The following is an 18,178-nucleotide window of genomic DNA, read 5'->3' as shown; positions in this document are numbered from 1 at the left end:
TGCTGGGAGACAGGGGGTATGGCTGCCAGCCTTTTCTCCTGACACCTTTCACAGACCCCCAGGAAGCACAGCAGGCCTACAACCATGCCAGGACCAGGGCCAGAGTTGAAATGACCTTTGGCCTCCTGAAGGCACGCTTTCACTGCCTTCACAAATTATGGGTCAGCCCTGTTAGGGCATGTGATATTACTGTGGCTTGTGCTGTCCTCCACAATGTGGCCTGCCTGAGGAAGAGAGGGCCCCCAGAGTGCCACCAGCCATGGACTGGGACAATCCGGCAATCTTCCCTGATGACGACAGTGGTCGGCTGCTGAGGGACCAATATGTGTTGAATTATTTTAGTTAGTATGTGTGCTTTCAATTTTGGTTAAATATGTCCTGCGGTGGCAGAGGAATTTGGGTTTTTTTGGGTTCGTTTTTTACGAATTTGGCCTCTTATGATGTTTGTGCGGTATACTGTGTGTAATACAAGGCTGCAGGGAGGCTACTGCATCCATTCATTTGTCTGTTCAGTTGATGTGTATGGATTTGTCCTGCATTTATTTTAGTGTGCAGACATGCAGGGTGTGTTATATACAGACCTTTGAATGTGTATGTATCATTTTGTATAATATGCTTGGATTCTGTGCTTTCCATCTTGTAGAGTCACTGTGACTTCAGTTTCGAAAGGAGCTGATGGTTTACCTGCTTTGTTTTGTCCTTATTCAATAAAGGAACATAATGTTACACATTGTGTTTTTATATTCATATGGAATGTGTATTTGTTTATATGACAGAGTACTAGGGCCACACTGAAGAAAAAGGATAAAGTCATACATTTATGAGGCTGGTTCTTTCTGCAGAAAAGCTACATATTGTTTTTACAGTTTTGATACTTATGACAATGTGATACTTAATATTCTGGCACATCAGCATGTCTTTGTTTATGAAACCATACTGAAGTACAATTTCACGAAATGCCCCACATCTGTCATTTTAACAACTGTCCTCCTTTAAAACAACTGGTTACAATATTATGACTTGTGTTTTTTTCCCCTCTGTGGCCCTAATATTCTATCATTTTATATATAGCCTTATAGTCTATGGGAAACTGTAAATTATCTAATGATAGCAACATCATCTAAAAATCATTTTTTATCCAAAATCATTGAAATTAATGATCACAAACGTTTAAATAATGACAGTGGGTCTAGTTATATGTGATAACAATGTATAGTGAGCAGTTAAATAACTATTGGTTTCCATTTGTGGTGACTGCTGACTGACATTAGGGATGAGATTAAATAGATCCTGGAATTTAGCCTGGTCTGGAGCAGGCTAGCTCCACAGAATAAATCTCCATGGTAATTTATACCATAACATATCCTCCTGCCCCCTATCCATCTTTAGTGCAACCGGATTACGGATCAATTGAGCCAGGATCACCAAGATATCCTGGCTTAATCCCTTATCCTAGTTTTGTGCAACAGGCCCCTGCTCTTTCCATGACATATGCAATAACATTATGTTGGATTATATGGAAATTATATCCAAATTTGTGAGTCCATTGCCTTGGAACTATCTTAATAAATGATGTGCATGAACACAAAAAAAACCCATTTCATTTGATTTTGACAGTAAATGTCCAGTGGCAGTTCTAGACCATTTCAACTGGAGGGGCCAGGCTGGGGCCAGTTGTACTGTTAGAGGGGCCAGTTACATTAGACATTATTGTTGTCATATCGTTTTCTTCACTGCATTGCAGGCATTAATAGGGAAAAGCCCATGTTTATAATCATTCAACAATTTATTTGCATTTACATTACATTTTTACATTTGCATTACATATTCAGTATCAGTTACATCAACTGTATTCTACGGTTTTTGTGGTTTCTTACAAAAAGATCAGCAAATTCATCTAGATTCAAGGCCTTTGCCATCCTTGACTCAATACTTAATGCACCTAAATTGCTTAATCTCTCATCTGACATTGTGGACCTAAGATACGTTTTCACCAGCTTTAGTGCAGAAAAACTCAGTTCACAAGAAGCGGTACTAACAGGGATTGAAACAGCTATTTTGCACAGTTTAAAGAGCTCAAAGAAAACTTATTTATAAGGCTCAATGAATAATGCTAGCTCTACTACACTGGAGGGTCTCTGCATGCCACTTTGTATTTTCTTTTGTAAAATTCTTCTGAACTGATTGTAGTTCATGCCCCAAGTCCTCAATATTTGATTCATACGTTCTAGCAAATGGAAACAGGGACTTCTCTTTGAGAAATGCATCACTTTTGGGGTTTAGAGTTTGGATGCCATTCATTATGTCACAGTGTTTGCTAGAGAACCGTCTGTTAAGCTCATTGAGCATCTGATCTAAGACAGGGTAGAAAAAGGTTGTACGAAAACGGTCTATTTCTGAATCTGACCTACTGTACTGAGTACACAGTCTCCATTAAATTGAGAGCTTTTTTGGTGGTTTTGCAGGGGGCTGTATTGCAGTATCACATTCCTCAGCAGTGTTCAACACTTCATTCCATAGGTCATCAAAAAATGACTCATCCCTGTAGTCATGCAAAGTTTGAACTAAGGCTTCAACTAAATCAACAGCCTTTGACAGGTCAAGTGATGAAGACTGTAGCATATCTGATATAAATGTTGCTTCTCCAAAAACGTTATGGAGTGTAACAAGGCACGCAATGAATTGTAAATCTATCTGTGCAAGCAGACCTCGTGCCTCAACAGATCTGTCACCGTTGTGTTCTTGGACTATGTCTTGCAGGACTCGCTTAATGGCACGCAATCTATCCATAATAGTATGTAGAGCCATTTATCGACATGCCCAGAGAGTTTCACTTAGTCTCTGAAGTGGTCCTCTGTAGCTCAGCTGGTAGAGCACGGCGCTTGTAACGCCAAGGTAGTGGGTTCGATCCCCGGGACCACCCATACACAAAAAAAAATGTATGCACGCATGACTGTAAGTCGCTTTGGATAAAAGCGTCTGCTAAATGGCATATTATATTATTATAAGCTATCTAGGTGCACCTGGGTACATCTCTCTTCATACGCTAAGCCATTTTTTATGTACATATGACCCAGATGTGAAGACATACAGTCTTTCTAGTAAGGAGAACTTACTTCAGGGACAGCTTTGACTGTATCCACTAAAACTAAGTTTAGACAGTGTGCACTGCAGTGGATGTAAAAGGCATGCTTTGCTTGTTCTTTAAGCTTATTCATTCATTTACTGAAAATAACTGACTTGCTAGGCGGCTAGCTTTCATGTTTAACCTTTTAACATTACAATGCGTTTACTAAGTGTGGTTTAAGTAAAAGCGCTCAGCACTCTTCTTCTTCAATGAGGTTTAACAGCAGTTGGCATCGCATTTGTTGCATTACCGCCACCTACTAGACTGGAGTACAACTCCCTTATATTTTGCTTGAAAATTAAATTAAATAAACTAAAACCCTACCATCTAACATTACTCACAAATTCAAAAATATTATTAATAATTAACACCACCTTTCTCCACTATTTAAAAATATTCATTCCTACCTCATGCCCTCAACCTGAAATGATGGGATGTCACCACTTAACACTCCCTGTCCAGAACAGCGCCGGAAGAAGATGGCTGCCGTTTTACAGCCCTCTAACCAATTGTACTATTATGTGTGTTTTTCCGCGTTATTTGTAATTTATTTTGTACATAATGTTTCTGCCATCGTCTCTTATAACCAAAGAGAGCTTCTGGATATCAGGACAGCGATTACTCACCTCGCGTTGGACGAACACTTTTTCTTCAACGAGGCGTTCGCGAAGGATATTCTACAGACTCCCGACAAGGCCCAGATCCCCGTCATTCGCGTGAGGAAGAGACGGAGATATCGTGGACGTAGGTCGGGGTGCCTTGTAAGGATCCGACGGCGAACGAGTAAACTGCCTCTCCCATCAATCCTATTAGCCAACGTTCAAGCTTTGGAGAATAAAATGGACGATTTAAGATTACGGTTATCCTACCAACGGGACATTAAAAACTGTAATATCTTATGTTTCACGGAGTCGTGGCTGAACGACGACAATGATAACATTCAGCTAGCAGGCTATACGCTACATCGGCAGGACAGAACGGCAGACTCGGGTAAGACGAGGGGTGGCGGTCTCTGTATATTTGTAAACAACAGCTGGTGCACCAAATCAAATACTAAGGAAGTCTCAAGGTTTTGCTCGCCTGAGGTAGAGTATCTTATGATAAGCTGCAGACCACACTATTTACCAAGAGAGTTTTCATCTATATTTTTCATAGCTGTCTATTTACCACCACAAACCAATGCTGGCATTAAGATTGCACTGAATGAGTTGTACAAGGCCATTAATCAACAGGAAAACGCTCATCCAGATGCAGCGCTCCTAGTAGCAGGGGACTTTAATGCAGGGAAACTTAAATCCGTTCTACCTAATTTCTACCAGCATGTTAAATGTGCAACCAGAGGGGAAAAAACTCTAGACCACCTTTACTCCACACACAGAGACGCATACAAAGCTCTCCCTCGCCCTCCATTTGGCAAATCTGACCATAACTCTATCCTCCTGATTCCTGCTTATAAGCAAAAACTGAAGCAGGAAGCACCAGTGATTCGGCTAATAAAAAAGTGGTCAGATGACGCAGATGCTAAGCTACAGGACTGTTTTGCTAGCACAGACTGGAACATGTTCGGGATTCTTCAGACAGCATTGAGGAGTACACCACATCAGTCACTGGCTTCATCAATAAGTGCATCGATGATGTCGTCCCCACAGTGACCGTACGTACATACCCCAACCAGAAGCCATGGATTACAGGAAACATCCGCACTGAGCTAAAGGGTAGAGCTGCCGCTTTCAAGGAACGGGACTCTAACCCGGACGCTTACAAGAAATCCCGCTATGACCTCCGACGAACCATCAAACAGGCAAAGAGTCAATACAGGTCTAAGATTGAATCATACTACACTGGCTCTGACGCTCGTCGGATGTGGCAGGGCTTGAAAACTATTACAGACTACAAAGGGAAGCACAGCCGCGAGCTGCCCAGTGACACAAGCCTACCAGACGAGCTAAACCACTTCTATGCTCGCTTCGAGGCAAGCAACACTGAAGCATGCATGAGAGCACCAGCTGTTCCGGACGACTATGTGATCACGCTCTCCGTAGCCGATGTGAGTAAGACTTTTAAGCAGGTCAACATTCACAAGGCCGCAGGGCCAGACGGATTACCAGGACGTGTACTCCGAGCATGTGCTGACCAACTGGCAAGTGTCTTCACTGACATTTTCAACATGTCCCTGACTGAGTCTGTAATACCAACATGTTTCAAGCAGACCACCATAGTCCCCGTGCCCAAGAACTCTAAGATAACCTGCCTAAATGACTACCGACCCGTGGCACTGACGTCTGTAGCCATGAAGTGCTTTGAAAGACTGGTCATGGCTCACATCAACAGCATAATCCCAGAAACCCTAGACCCACTCCAATTTGCATACCGCCCCAACAGATCCACAGATGATGCAATCTCTATCGCACTCCACACTGCCCTTTTCCCACCTGGACAAGAGGAACACCTACGTGAGAATGCTATTCATTGACTACAGCTCAGCATTCAACACCATAGTGCCCTCAAAGCTCATCACTAAGCTAAGGATCCTGGGACTAAACACCTCCCTCTGCAACTGGATCCTGGACTTCCTGACGGGCCGCCCCCAGGTGGTAAGGGTAGGTAACAACACATCTGCCACACTGATCCTCAACACGGGGGCCCCTCAGGGGTGCGTGCTCAGTCCCCCTCCTGTACTCTCTGTTCACCCATGACTGCATGGCCAGGCACGACTCCAACACCATCATTAAGTTTGCCGACGACACAACAGTGGTAGGCCTGATCACCGACAACGATGAGACAGCCTATAGGGAGGAGGTCAGAGATCTGGCCGTGTGGTGCCAGGACAACAACCTCTCCCTCAACGTGACCAAGACAAAGGAGATGATTGTGGACTACAGGAAAAAAAAGAGGACTGAGCACGCCCCCATTCTCATCGACGGGGCTGTAGTGGAACAGGTTGAGAGCTTCAAGTTCCTTGGTGTCCACATCACCAACGAACTATCATGGTCCAAACACACCAAGACAGTCGTGAAGAGGGCACGACAAAGCCTATTCCCCCTCAGGAGACTAAAAAGATTTGGCATGGGTCCTCAGATCCTCAAAAAATTCTACAGCTGCACCATCGAGAGCATCCTGACTGGTTGCATCACCGCCTGGTATGGCAACTGCTTGGCCTCTGACCGCAAGGCACTACAGAGGGTAGTGCGTACGGCCCAGTACATCACAGGGGCAAAGCTCCCTGCCATCCAGGACCTCTATACCAGGCGGTGTCAGAGGAAGGCCCTCAAAATTGTCAAAGACTCCAGTCACCCTAGTCATAGACTGTTCTCTCTGCTACCGCACGGCAAGCGGTACCGGAGTGCCAAGTCTAGGTCCAAAAGACTTCTCAACAGCTTCTACCCCCAAGCCATAAGACTCCTGAACAGCTAATCATGGCTACCCGGACTATTTGCACTGCCCCCCACCCCATACTTTTACGCTGCTGCTACTCTGTTAAGTATTTATGCATAGTCACTTTAACTCTACCCACATGTACATATTACCTCAACTACCTCAACTAGCCGGTGCCCCCGCACATTGACTATGCAACGGTACCCCCCTGTATATATAGCCTCCCTACTGTCACTTTATTCTATTGTATATATAGCCTCCCTACTGTCACTTTATTTTTACTTCTGCTCTTTTTTTCTCAACACTTTTTTGTTGTTGTTTTATTCTTACTTTTTTTGTTTAAAATAAATGCACTGTTGGTTAAGGGCTGTAAGTAAGCATTTCACTGTAATGTCTGCACCTGTTGTATTCGGCGCATGTGACCAATAAAATTTTATTTGATTTTATTTGTAACTAACATTTACATAATTTAGCAGACGCTCTTATCCAGAGCGATTTACAAATTGGTGCATTCACTCTTCTGATGTCAAGTCTCGCACACACAAATACCTCTCTGCAGCTGCCACCACAACCTCAATTTTCTTCAAATTACGTTCCATCCCTACAGTACAATTAATAACCATTGCTATAAACGCTAAAAATCCAATCTTACTGAAACATATATCCCTTGATGGCCTATCCCTCTGTACTGGTACATATCTACTACTCTCACCACTCCTCCCCCCCCTACCTCAACCTGCTTCACTCGCACGGGACATTTTTGATCCCCAGCCCCATGGCTACCCCTACAATTAACACATACCACTACTTTCCCCAATGCTACAATTCCTTTGTCTCATGCCTTTCTGCACACTTCTCACACCTTGGAACCTCCCTCCTACATACTGCTGCCACACCGATTTTCTTTCAACTTCTGAAAAGAAAAAAACTTGCAGATCCATGTGGTACGATACTGGTGTGTTCCGCCTAAAGGAGTCCCACTAGAAAATGTGTTGGGTTACTTTAGTGTTCCGCTTTGCCACTGTCTAATAACGGATGTAAAAATAAACATGATCGCAAAAATTAATTATGTGATAATTATTTCAGACTCCGCAATTAAATAAACCCGTTCTGCCAGTCACATTCTGTTAAAGGTCGCCAAAGCACACACATCCCTGGGTCGCTCCTCTTTTCAGTTCGCTGCAGCTAGCGCCTGGAACGAGCTGCAAAAAAACACTCAGACTGGACAGTTCTCTCTCCATCTCTTAATTCAAAGACTCAATCATGGACATTCTTACTGACCATTGTAGCTGCTTCGCGTGATGTATTGTTGTCTCTACCTTCTTGCCTTTGTGCTGTTGTCTGTGCCCAATAATGGTTGTACCATGCTGTTGTCATGCGTTGCTGCCATGCTATGTTGTTGTCTTAGATCTCTCTTTATGTAGTGTTGTCTCATGTCGTGATGTGTGTTTTGTCCTATATTTTCTATTTTTAATCCCAACCCAGGAGGAATTTTGGTAGGCCGTCATTGTAAATAAGAATTTGTTCTTAACTGACTTGCCTAGGTAAAGAACGTTTATTTATATTTATTTTTGTTATGATTCATTTGTTCGCATTTGAAACGACGGGCTATGGTCTATCTTGGTTTAGTTATAAAAAAATCTTTGACAATACTTTGCGCACTTCCGCTGGCCGCCATATTGATTTTTTTTTGTCAATGTTGAAAACACACGTTCTTAAATCGTTGTTCAGTTGTATGTCCAACTTTTCGTATCATTGTTTTATATTGTGGTATCTGGTTATTTCTTTATAGTTACTACCTGAAGAATAGCAACACACAACAGCCAAGATGCCGCGTATCATGATCAAGGGGGGTGTATGGCGAAACACTGAGGTAAGTTGGCGTAGCTAACGCTAATACGTCTGCTGCTAACTAGCTTCCAACTAATATTCAAACAGTTTTAGTTAGCTAAATCAACTCCAGGTTAATTAACTACCATGTAAATGTCTTTACTGAATTAGCTACTCAACAGCTTGTAATTCACTGGATCACTTTAGCTAACATTAGCTGGCTAGTCAGCTTGCTGGCTAACAACATTAGCCGTAATAGCTAACTAGCTGAACTTCAATGTAACGTGAGCTAGTTGACACTAGCTAGCTAGTAATAGCTACTAGTTAACACTGTCTTTACATTGTTTGTCTGCAGTTGAAACTGAATTTTACTCGGGGATCAGTGAACAATGAATTCATCAATAAAATAATACCTCCTCCCTCTTTCTCCCAGGATGAGATCCTGAAGGCAGCGGTGATGAAATATGGGAAGAACCAGTGGTCTCGTATTGCCTCCCTGCTGCACCGCAAGTCTGCCAAACAGTGCAAGGCCCGCTGGTCAGTGTGTGTGGTGTGTGTGTCATAGACATTAAAACCGGTGTGTGTGGCATGCGTGATAAGCTGAGCCCCAACACCAAAGAAGACTGAGTGGTTTCTGTGTGTGTGGATAGAGTTTTGTGTATTTAATGTGTTTGTGTGGATAAAGTTCTGTGTGTATCCAATGTGGTGTTTTTGTGTGTAGGTATGAGTGGCTGGATCCCAGCATTAAGAAAACTGAGTGGTCCAGAGAAGAAGAGGAGAAGCTACTCCATCTGGCCAAGCTTATGCCCACCCAGTGGAGGACCATTGCTCCTATCATAGGACGCACCGCTGCCCAGTGTCTGGAGCACTACGAGTTTCTACTGTAAGACCCACGCAAAAACACTTTCTCTCAGTGTTCAGAGAAGACCTCTTGGCGTGCATGTTCTTATGCATTTTCTTGATGTGTGTGTGTATAGAGACAAAGCAGCCCAGAGGGACAATGAGGAGGATACAGCTGATGATCCCAGGAAACTGAAGCCTGGAGAGATCGACCCCAACCCTGAAACCAAGCCCGCTAGGCCTGACCCTGTGGACATGGACGAAGGTACACAAATTGCAACTCTTCCTCGGCTCATTGCTGTTCAGTCAACTTGCATGGTTTATTACAATTAAATAAATAAGACCACACCAGCCATTCCTGACTCGGTGTGTTTCTGTTTGTGTGTGTATAGATGAGCTGGAGATGCTGTCTGAGGCCAGGGCTCGTCTGGCCAACACTCAGGGGAAGAAAGCCAAGAGGAAAGCCAGAGAGAAACAACTGGAGGAGGCCAGGTATACGCACACCCACACCTTTTACACACCAGCACACATCAGTGTTTCAAATAAGAGCTGTGTCATATAAATATAACAAATGCAGGATTTGTCATTTGTGAACTGCATAACTTTCAGACAGACATTTCTGAATTTGCTGTCATAGTGAGGGTACTCGATTAAGCTGGCCAGGGTGCGTGGTTTGTACCAGGTGAAAGGTGATTGCATAAATTTTGGAACTGGGCTGCCTCCAGGCGTGAGCCCCGTTCTGGCCGACGGCGACGTCGTCTCAAAACAAAAGTGACGTAGGTTAAGCACGTGGAGTAATGAGTAGGATTCTGTTTTCACATGCAAAAGTGATTTATTTTTATAAAAAATATTTTGCCTTCCCAATGAAAACTAGCTTGAAAATTCAAACATATATTTTATGGAAAACAGATGTATGTTTCTAAACGATGCAGCATTCTGCCTTGTTGACAACATGACCGAGTGACGCAGATTACTGTTCAATTTGAGCAGGGCGTGCCTCCCTCACCGGTTTCGCACGTTCATGTGACGGGCCATAGCCCGGTGCAACCCGGTCCATCTTAATCGAATCCCCTCAATGCCTACCACCAAATCAAGAAAACGTTCAACCCTGACAAACATGCACGCCCTCTCTTTCTCCTCACTCCCAGACGACTGGCAGCTCTACAGAAGCGCAGGGAGTTGAGGGCAGCAGGCATCGATGCTCAGAAGAAGAGGAAGAAGAAGAGAGGAGTGGACTACAATGCTGAGATCCCCTTTGAGAAGAAACCTTCTCAGGTAACACATTACACACACATACATCGTGTGTGTGATGTGTGTATTATTAGGGCTAAATGTTTATTATGATTCTAGGGTTTCTATGACACTAGCATGGAGCTCTACGACGGTCTGGAACCAAACTTCAAACGCTTGCGACAACAACACCTGGACGGAGAGCTACGCAAGTCAGTCGCACACACATTCACTATAACTCAACTTGACGAGTGCTACATGTATGATCTGATTGGGCTGTGTATAGATGGGATATTTTGACAGTTTGAATGTGTGGAGGAGAGAGCTGTGTGTGTCTGACTATGTGTGTGTCCTCAGTGAGAAGGAGGAGAGGGAGAGGAAGAGGGATAGACAGAAGATCAAGAAGAAGAAGGAAAGTGATCTTCCGTCAGCCATCCTGCAGACCAGCGGAGTAGCGGAGTTCACCAAGAAACGCAGCAAACTGGTGCTGCCCGCACCACAGGTAACATCGCTATGGCTGTGTGTGTGTGTGCGCGCGCAAATCTCTGATGCATAGCTACAGGAAATAGTGCCAGTGAAGTTTGACTGTGTATGTCTGTTGTGTGCGTGTCTGACGCTGTGTGTGTTTGTCTTGACGTTGTCTGGCTGACGTGTGTGTGTAGATCTCTGATGCGGAGCTGGAGGAGGTGGTGAAGCTGGGTCAGGCTAGTGAAGTGGCTCGTCAGACCGCTGAGGAATCTGGGATCACTAACTCCGCCTCCTCAGCCCTACTGTCAGAATACAGCCTTTCCAACAGCGCCATGGCAACTGGGCTACGCACCCCCAAGACCCCTGCCGCGCAGGACAAGATACTACAGGTACACACATTCACTCTCCCCTTTTCTCTTTCTCAGGGTATGATATCAAGCAAGCTGTCTATGGTACATATCACCATACAATGTGAATCATAACATCAATTGAATGCTAATACAATACCTCTGACAACATATCTCTCTCTCCAGGAGGCCCAGAACCTGATGGCTCTAACTAACGTAGATACTCCTCTGAAAGGAGGTCTGAACACTCCTCTCCACCAGAGTGACTTCTCAGGAGTCACACCCCAAAGACAGGCAGTACAGACACCGAATACTGTACTGACCACACCTTTCAGGTACACACGCAAGCCGTTCGCACACATGCCAGCAGCATACCACCTTGCATCCCACTGCTGGCTTGCTTCTGAAGCTAAGCAGGTTTGGTCCTGGTCGGTCCCTGGATGTTGGAGGGTCAGTAGGAGGCACTCTTTCTTCTGGCCTAAAAATAATATCTCAATGCCCCAGGGCAGTGATTGGGGACATTGCCTAGTGTAGGGTGCCGTCTTTCGGATGGGACGTTAAACGGGTGTCCTGACTCTGTGGTCACTAAAGAGCCCATGGCACTTATCGTAAGAGTAGGGGTGTTAACCCCGGTGTCCTGGCTAAATTCCCAATCTGGCCCTCATACCATCATGGCCACCTAATCATCCCCAGCTTCCAATTGGCTCATTCATCCCCCCCTCCTCTCCCCTGTAACTATTCCCCAGGTCGTTGCTGTTAATGAGAATGTGTTCTCAGTCAATTTACCTGGTAAAATAAAAAAATACATTAAAAAACACGCAAGCCATTCACACACACACACAGTAATTCTGTACTGACTAGTGACAAACACTGTTGCTGTTGTAGAACCCCGGGTCTGGGATCTGAGGGCAGTATGACCCCCCAGGGAGGGTTAACCCCTAAAGGACCGGGTACTGTGACCCCTGGAGTAACCCCTGGGCGCACCCCTCTACGAGACAAACTCAACATCAATACTGAGGAACAACTAGCAGACCCTGCCTACGCTAGACTTCTGGTAACACAAACTACCATTGAAATGGCTACTGTTTTCAGTTAGTTTTTCTGTGTGTGTGTAACTTTATTTTCTGTGTGCGCGTAGCAACGAGAGTCGAGGGAGCAGCTGAAGCTGGGTCTGATGTCGCTGCCGATCCCCAAGAACGACTTTGAGATCGTTCTACCAGAAAACGCAGAGACTGAACTGGAGGAAATGGAGACAGAGACCGGATACATAGAGGACGCCTCAGAGATAGAGCTACGCAAACAGGTAACACTCATACAGTCACACAGACCCACATGCATACAACTCGTATAAAGCTCTGCTCTTGACTATCCCCTTTTGTAACTGTGTTTGTTTGTGTGTTGCAGGCTGCTCGGGATGCAGAGCAGGAGAAAGAGCTGAAGCTGAGACACACTGCTGTACAGAGGACTCTACCCAGACCATCAGAGGTAAGCACACACACAGTGTGACTCTCTCACACACAGCGTTCTAGTGCTGCATCACCTTCTCCCGGCCCCAACATTAGCGACAAAACTAATGCATAATTGTGTGTGTAGGTGAATGAGTCTATCCTGCGTCCGATGGGAACAGATCCTCTGTCAGAGCTGCAGCAGGCTGAGGAGATGATCAAGAAGGAGATGATCACCATGCTGCACTTTGACTGTCTACACCACCCACCAGCCAACCAACAGGTACGTGTATACAGTGCATTCGGAAAGTATTCAGACCCCTTGACGTTTTCCACATTTTGTTACGTTACAGCCTTATTCTAAATTGGATTAAGTTGTTTTTTTCCCCTCATCAATCTACACACAATGCCCCATAATAACGAAGCTAAAACAGGTTTTTAGAAAGTTTTGCAAAAAAATAAATAATAAACTGAAATATTGCATTTACATAAGTATTCAGGCCCTTTGCTCAGTACTTTGTTGAAGCACCTTTGGCAGCGATTACAGCCTCAAGTCTTCTTGGGTATGACGCTACAAGCTTGGCACACCTGTATTTTGGGGAGTTTCTCCCATTCTTCTCTGCAGATCCTCTCAAGCACTGTCAGGTTGGATGGGGAGCGTCACTGCACATCTATTTTCAGGTCTCTCTAGAGATGTTCGATCGGGTTCAAGTCCGTGCTCTGCCTGGGCCACTCAATGACATTCAGAGACTTGTCCCGAAGCCACTCCTGCTTTGTCTTGGCTGTGTGCTTAGGGTTTTTGTCCTGTTGGAAGGTGAACCTTCGCCGCAGTCTGAGGTCCTGAGCGCTCTGGAGCAGGTTTTCATCAAGGTTCTCTCTTTACTTTGCTCCGTTCATCTTTCCCTAGATCCTGACTAGTCTCCCAGTCCCTGCTGCTGAAAATATCCCCACAGCATGATGCTGTCACCACCATGCTTCACCGTAGGGATAGTGCCAGGCTTCCTCCAGACGTGACGCTTGGCATTCAGGCCAGAGTTCAATCTTGGTTTCATCAGACCAGAGAATCTTGTTTCTCATGGTCTGAGAGTCCTTTATGTGCCTTTTGGCAAACTCCAAGCGGGCTGTCATGTGCCTTTTACTGAGGAGTGGCTTCCGTCTGGCCACTCTAACATAAAGGCCTGATTGGTGGAGTTCTGCAGAGATGGTTGTCCTTCTGGAAGATTCTCCCATCTCCACAGAGGAACACTAGAGCTCTGTCAGAGTGACCATTTGGTTCTTGGTGACCTCCCTGACCAAGGACCTTCTCCCCCAATTGCTCAGTTTGGCAGGGCGGCCAGCCCTAGGAAGAGTATTGGTGGTTCCAAACTTCTTCTATTTAAGAATGATGGAGGCCACTGTGTTCTTGGGGACCTTCAATGATGCAGACATTTTTTGGTACCCTTCCCTAGATCTGTTCCTCGACACAATCCTGTCTCGGAGCTCTACGGACAATTCCTTTGACCTCATGGCTTGGTTTTTGCTCTGACATACACTGTCAACTGTGGGACCTTATACAGACAGGTGTGTGCCTTTCCAAATCATGTCCAATCAATTGCATTTACCACAGGTGGACTCCAAGTTGTAGAAACGGCTCACAGATGATCAATGGAAACAGGATCCACCTGAGCTCAATTTCGAGTCTCATAGCAAAGGGTTTGAATACTTATTTAAGTTTTTAGGTATTTAAGTTTTTTATTTTTAAGAAATTTGCTAAAATGTCAACCTATTTTTGCTTGGTTATTATGGGGTATTGTGTGTAGATTGATGAGGTGGGAATAGTATTTAATCCATTTTAGAATAAGGCTGTAACGTAACAATGTGTAAAAAGTCAAGGGGTCTGAATACTTCCCGAATGCACTGTGTACACACACACACACACACACACACAGGGCTGCGTTTGGAGCGGAACTGAAGTACTTTGTTTATTCCCCCACAGCGCAGCAAACAACGAGGCCCCGCCTCCACCTCCAATAACGCAGAACACATCGCCCACCTGGACAGACACCCCTACAAGCCAATCAGCAATGAGGAGCTGGCACAGGTAAAACAAACACAAACCCCTACTAGCCAGTGTTTCCTAAGATCTAATGTAGATCAGTGTTTCCCAACCTGTTTCCCCTTCAATGTCAATGGTCTCCATCTGCTGTGTTTTAGTCTATTCTAGTATGTCGCAATCCTAAAATGAATAGGAAAGATGGACACTGTCTAGATGGAGTACTAGGGATGGGTACGGTTAATCGAATATCCGAACGGACGTCAGTATTCGTTTGAGTTCATTTAGATACATTTTTTTTTAGGTCTTTTAAACAACTAAATAGCTTTGTCTAAATTACATTTTAAATTATCCTTGTGACATTGTTACCTACAAGGATATACCATGACATTTGAAATTCTTAATTTAATGAAAAAACAAACTTGAATGTATACTGAACAAAAATATAAACGCAACAATTTCAAAGATACAGTTCATATAAGGAAATCAGTCAATTGAAATAAATTCATTAGGCCCTAATATATGGATTTCACATGACTGGGAATACAGATATGCATCTGTTGGTCACAGATACCTTTAAAAAAAAAATATATATATATATATATATATATGGGCGTGTATCAGAAAACAGTCAGTATCTGGTGTAACCACCATTTGCCTCATGCAGCGCGACATATCTCCTTCGCATAGAGTTGATCAGGCTGTTGATTGTGGCCTGTGGAATGTTGTCCCACTCCTTTCAAAGGCTGTGTGAAGTTGCTGGATATTGGCGGGAACTAGAACGTGCTGTCATACACGTCTATCCAGAGCATCCCAAACATGCTCAATGGATGACATGTCTGGTGAGTATGCAGGCCATGGAAGAACTGGGACATTTTCAGCTTCCAGGAATTGTATACAGATCCTTGCGACATGGGGCCATGCATTATCATGCTGAAACATGAGGTGATGGGGGCGGATGAATGGCACGACAATGGGCCTCAGGATCTCGTCACGGTATCGCTGTGCATTCAAATTGCCATCGATAAAATGCAGTTGTGTTCGTAGCTTATTCCTGCTCATACCATAACCTTATCGCCACCATGGGGCACTCTGTTCACAACGTTGACATCAACAAACCGCTCGCCCACACGATGCCATACACGTGGTCTGCGCATGTGAGGCCGGTTGGAAGTACTGCCAAATTCTCTAAAACAACGTTGGAGGCAGCTTATGGTAGAGAAATGAACATTAAATTATTTGGCAACAGCTCTGGTGGACATTCCTGCAGTCAGAATGCCAATTGTACACTCCCTCAAAACTTGAGACATCTGTGGCATTGTGTTTTGTGGCAAAACTGCACATTTTAGTGGCCTTTATTGTCCCCAGCACAAGGTGCACCTGTGTAATGATCATGCTTAATCAGCTTCTTGATATGCCACACCTGTCAGGTGGATGGATTATCTTGGCAAAGGAGAAATGCTCACTAACAGGGATGTAAACAAATGTGTGCACAACATTTTAGAGAAATAAGCTTTTTGTGCGTATGGAACATTTCTGGGATCTTTTATTTCTGCTCATGAAACATGGGACCAACACTTTACATGTTGCATTTATATTTTTGTTCAGTGTATTTTTTATAATGGTGCATTGAGCTACAGCTGGCCATTTTGTCCTCCAGTCTGCCCTGACATTATTATGCTGTTTTCCCCACTTCAAATGGCAATTACACGCGTACACATAATGTAGTTTCCACAAGACCTGAGATCAATGCAAAATACTCACCAGAAAATATTTTGGGATCAGAATCAGTTTTTAAATGGTGAAAATCATACTTTTCTTTCACTATTGCTATTACCCAAACCTACAGAGAAAAGCACTCTGTCTGCAGTTTACCTCTGCCATGTTAATTTTTTGTCATTTTGATTGGTCAAGAGCGTAAAAATTAATAAATAGCATTTCCACTATCGTCCGTGCTATATGGGATCCTTAAGGATGGGTTTAGAGTAGGGCCTCCCAAGGATCCCGGATAGCATTGACTTTTTTACTATCCAGATATCCGAAAAAATGTAATGATATTATTTTATTTTATGCCCATCCCTATAGAGTAGAGTAAATTTATTGTCCACGCAATGTGGACGTTAGTGTGAAATGCGTAAATAATCAAGTGTGTGTGACTTCTCCCATCAGGCCAGTGAGTTGCTGAGCCAGGAGATGGAGGTGGTGAGGGCAGGTATGGGTCACGGGGACCTGTCCATGGAGGCCTACAGCCAGGTGTGGGAGGAATGTTACGGCCAGGTGCTCTACCTTTCTGCCCAGAGCCGCTACACCAGGGCCAACCTGGCCTCCAAGAAGGACCGCATAGACTCCCTGGAGAAGAAACTAGAGGTGAGACTACATGCACATGCTATCATGTCCTTTTTACACTAGAAGCTGCTGAGCCATAGGTAACTCATGATGTAGCTGTTAAGTGTGTGTGTGTGTGTGTTTATCTGTGTATTCCTAGATCAACCGAGGCCACATGACGTGTGAGGCCCGTCGTGCTGCTCGTCTGGAGCGCCGTCTCAAGGTGAATATATATATACACTGAGTATGAAAATGTATGCACTCACTAACTGTAAGTCGCTCTGGATAAGAGCGTCTGCTAAATGACTAAAAAAACAAAACAAAAAAGTACTCTTTCTGTATGTCTCTCTCTAAAGGTGTTTTTAGACGGTACCATTGCTGTGCTGTAGGCCTGCTGAAGCAGCATGGTGAACTGTGGGAGCAGTTATATGACGTGTGTGTGTATATATAATGTGTGTAGGTGTTACTAGGAGGATACCAGTCCCGTGCTGTAGGCCTGCTGAAGCAGCATGGTGAACTGTGGGAGCAGGTTGAGCAGGCAGCTACGGAGCTCCACACCTTCACTGAGCTGAAGAAACAAGAAGACACAGCGATACCCCGCAGACAAGCGGTACACACACTCACACACCCCGCCATATCACACAAACACCAGACATCTACACACACACACACACTGCAGCCTGTGAAGTTGCTTATTGGACTTCATTTTCTCTTTCTAGGCTCTTAGGGAGGACGTGGAGAGACAACAGGAGAGAGAAAAGGAGCTTCAGCAGAGATATGGAGACTTGCTGCTGGAGAAAGAAGCTCTGCTGTCTGTTAAATACTAACACACACACGCTTACTAGACACCCCATACATGCTTTCTATACACACACATAAATCACTAACACATATTATAAAAACATGTTAAGCAAATGCACACATACTGGAGAAAGTGTCTGCTCAAACACAGGATCAAAGCAACCCTCCTCTCCCCCTCTAATTCTGTGACTTGGTAAAAAGATGTACAAGTGAATGATCTATTGTAGCTCCGCCTCTGTTCTCATGTCATAGTGATGTCATGGCCCAGTGCTTAGAGCATGCCCAGTAGTTGCCTAGTGTCGGTCTGTCCTCTGGTGATCAGTGTCTTTTCATTGGAATAAAGGATCAATACAAATCA

The 18,178-nt window shown here is 44.4% G+C and overlaps 1 protein-coding gene and 1 long non-coding RNA gene across 7 annotated transcripts in view; one reads left to right on the top strand and one right to left on the bottom strand.

Moving 5' to 3' along the window:
• Positions 1–8,825, bottom strand: part of LOC121544813 — a 22,310-nt gene extending 13,485 nt beyond the window's left edge. The window contains exon 1 of one of the 4 annotated variants that reach the window (XR_005996157.2): positions 8,746–8,825. This is a non-coding gene — a long non-coding RNA (uncharacterized LOC121544813). The other 3 variants (XR_005996156.2, XR_005996155.2, XR_005996154.2) reach the window with 3 other exon arrangements.
• On the top strand, positions 7,787–18,178 carry cdc5l (CDC5 cell division cycle 5-like (S. pombe)). Of its 3 annotated transcripts, none has more exons than XM_041854977.2 (20): positions 7,787–7,805; positions 8,295–8,375; positions 8,766–8,869; positions 9,054–9,215; positions 9,310–9,437; positions 9,565–9,664; positions 10,321–10,447; positions 10,523–10,614; positions 10,760–10,904; positions 11,065–11,259; positions 11,404–11,552; positions 12,103–12,271; positions 12,356–12,520; positions 12,622–12,702; positions 12,811–12,945; positions 14,638–14,742; positions 16,864–17,061; positions 17,180–17,242; positions 17,480–17,629; positions 17,739–18,178. In XM_041854977.2, the coding sequence occupies exons 2-20, from the start codon at positions 8,331–8,333 to the stop codon at positions 17,844–17,846; spliced, it is 2,421 nt and encodes an 806-aa protein (XP_041710911.1). In that variant the 5' UTR covers positions 7,787–7,805; positions 8,295–8,330; the 3' UTR covers positions 17,847–18,178. The 3 variants fall into 3 exon arrangements, with proteins under 3 accessions (XP_041710911.1, XP_041710909.1, XP_041710908.1); XM_041854975.2 differs by lacking the exon at positions 7,787–7,805 and adding an exon at positions 8,018–8,046; XM_041854974.2 differs by lacking the exon at positions 7,787–7,805 and having other exon boundaries at positions 8,171–8,375.

The sequence above is a fragment of the Coregonus clupeaformis genome, chromosome 29, assembly GCF_020615455.1.
Source record: "Coregonus clupeaformis isolate EN_2021a chromosome 29, ASM2061545v1, whole genome shotgun sequence".
In the NCBI taxonomy this organism is placed as follows: domain Eukaryota; kingdom Metazoa; phylum Chordata; class Actinopteri; order Salmoniformes; family Salmonidae; genus Coregonus; species Coregonus clupeaformis.
Note: the sequence above shows the minus strand (reverse complement) of the source record. Positions and strands in the feature narration are given on the sequence as shown.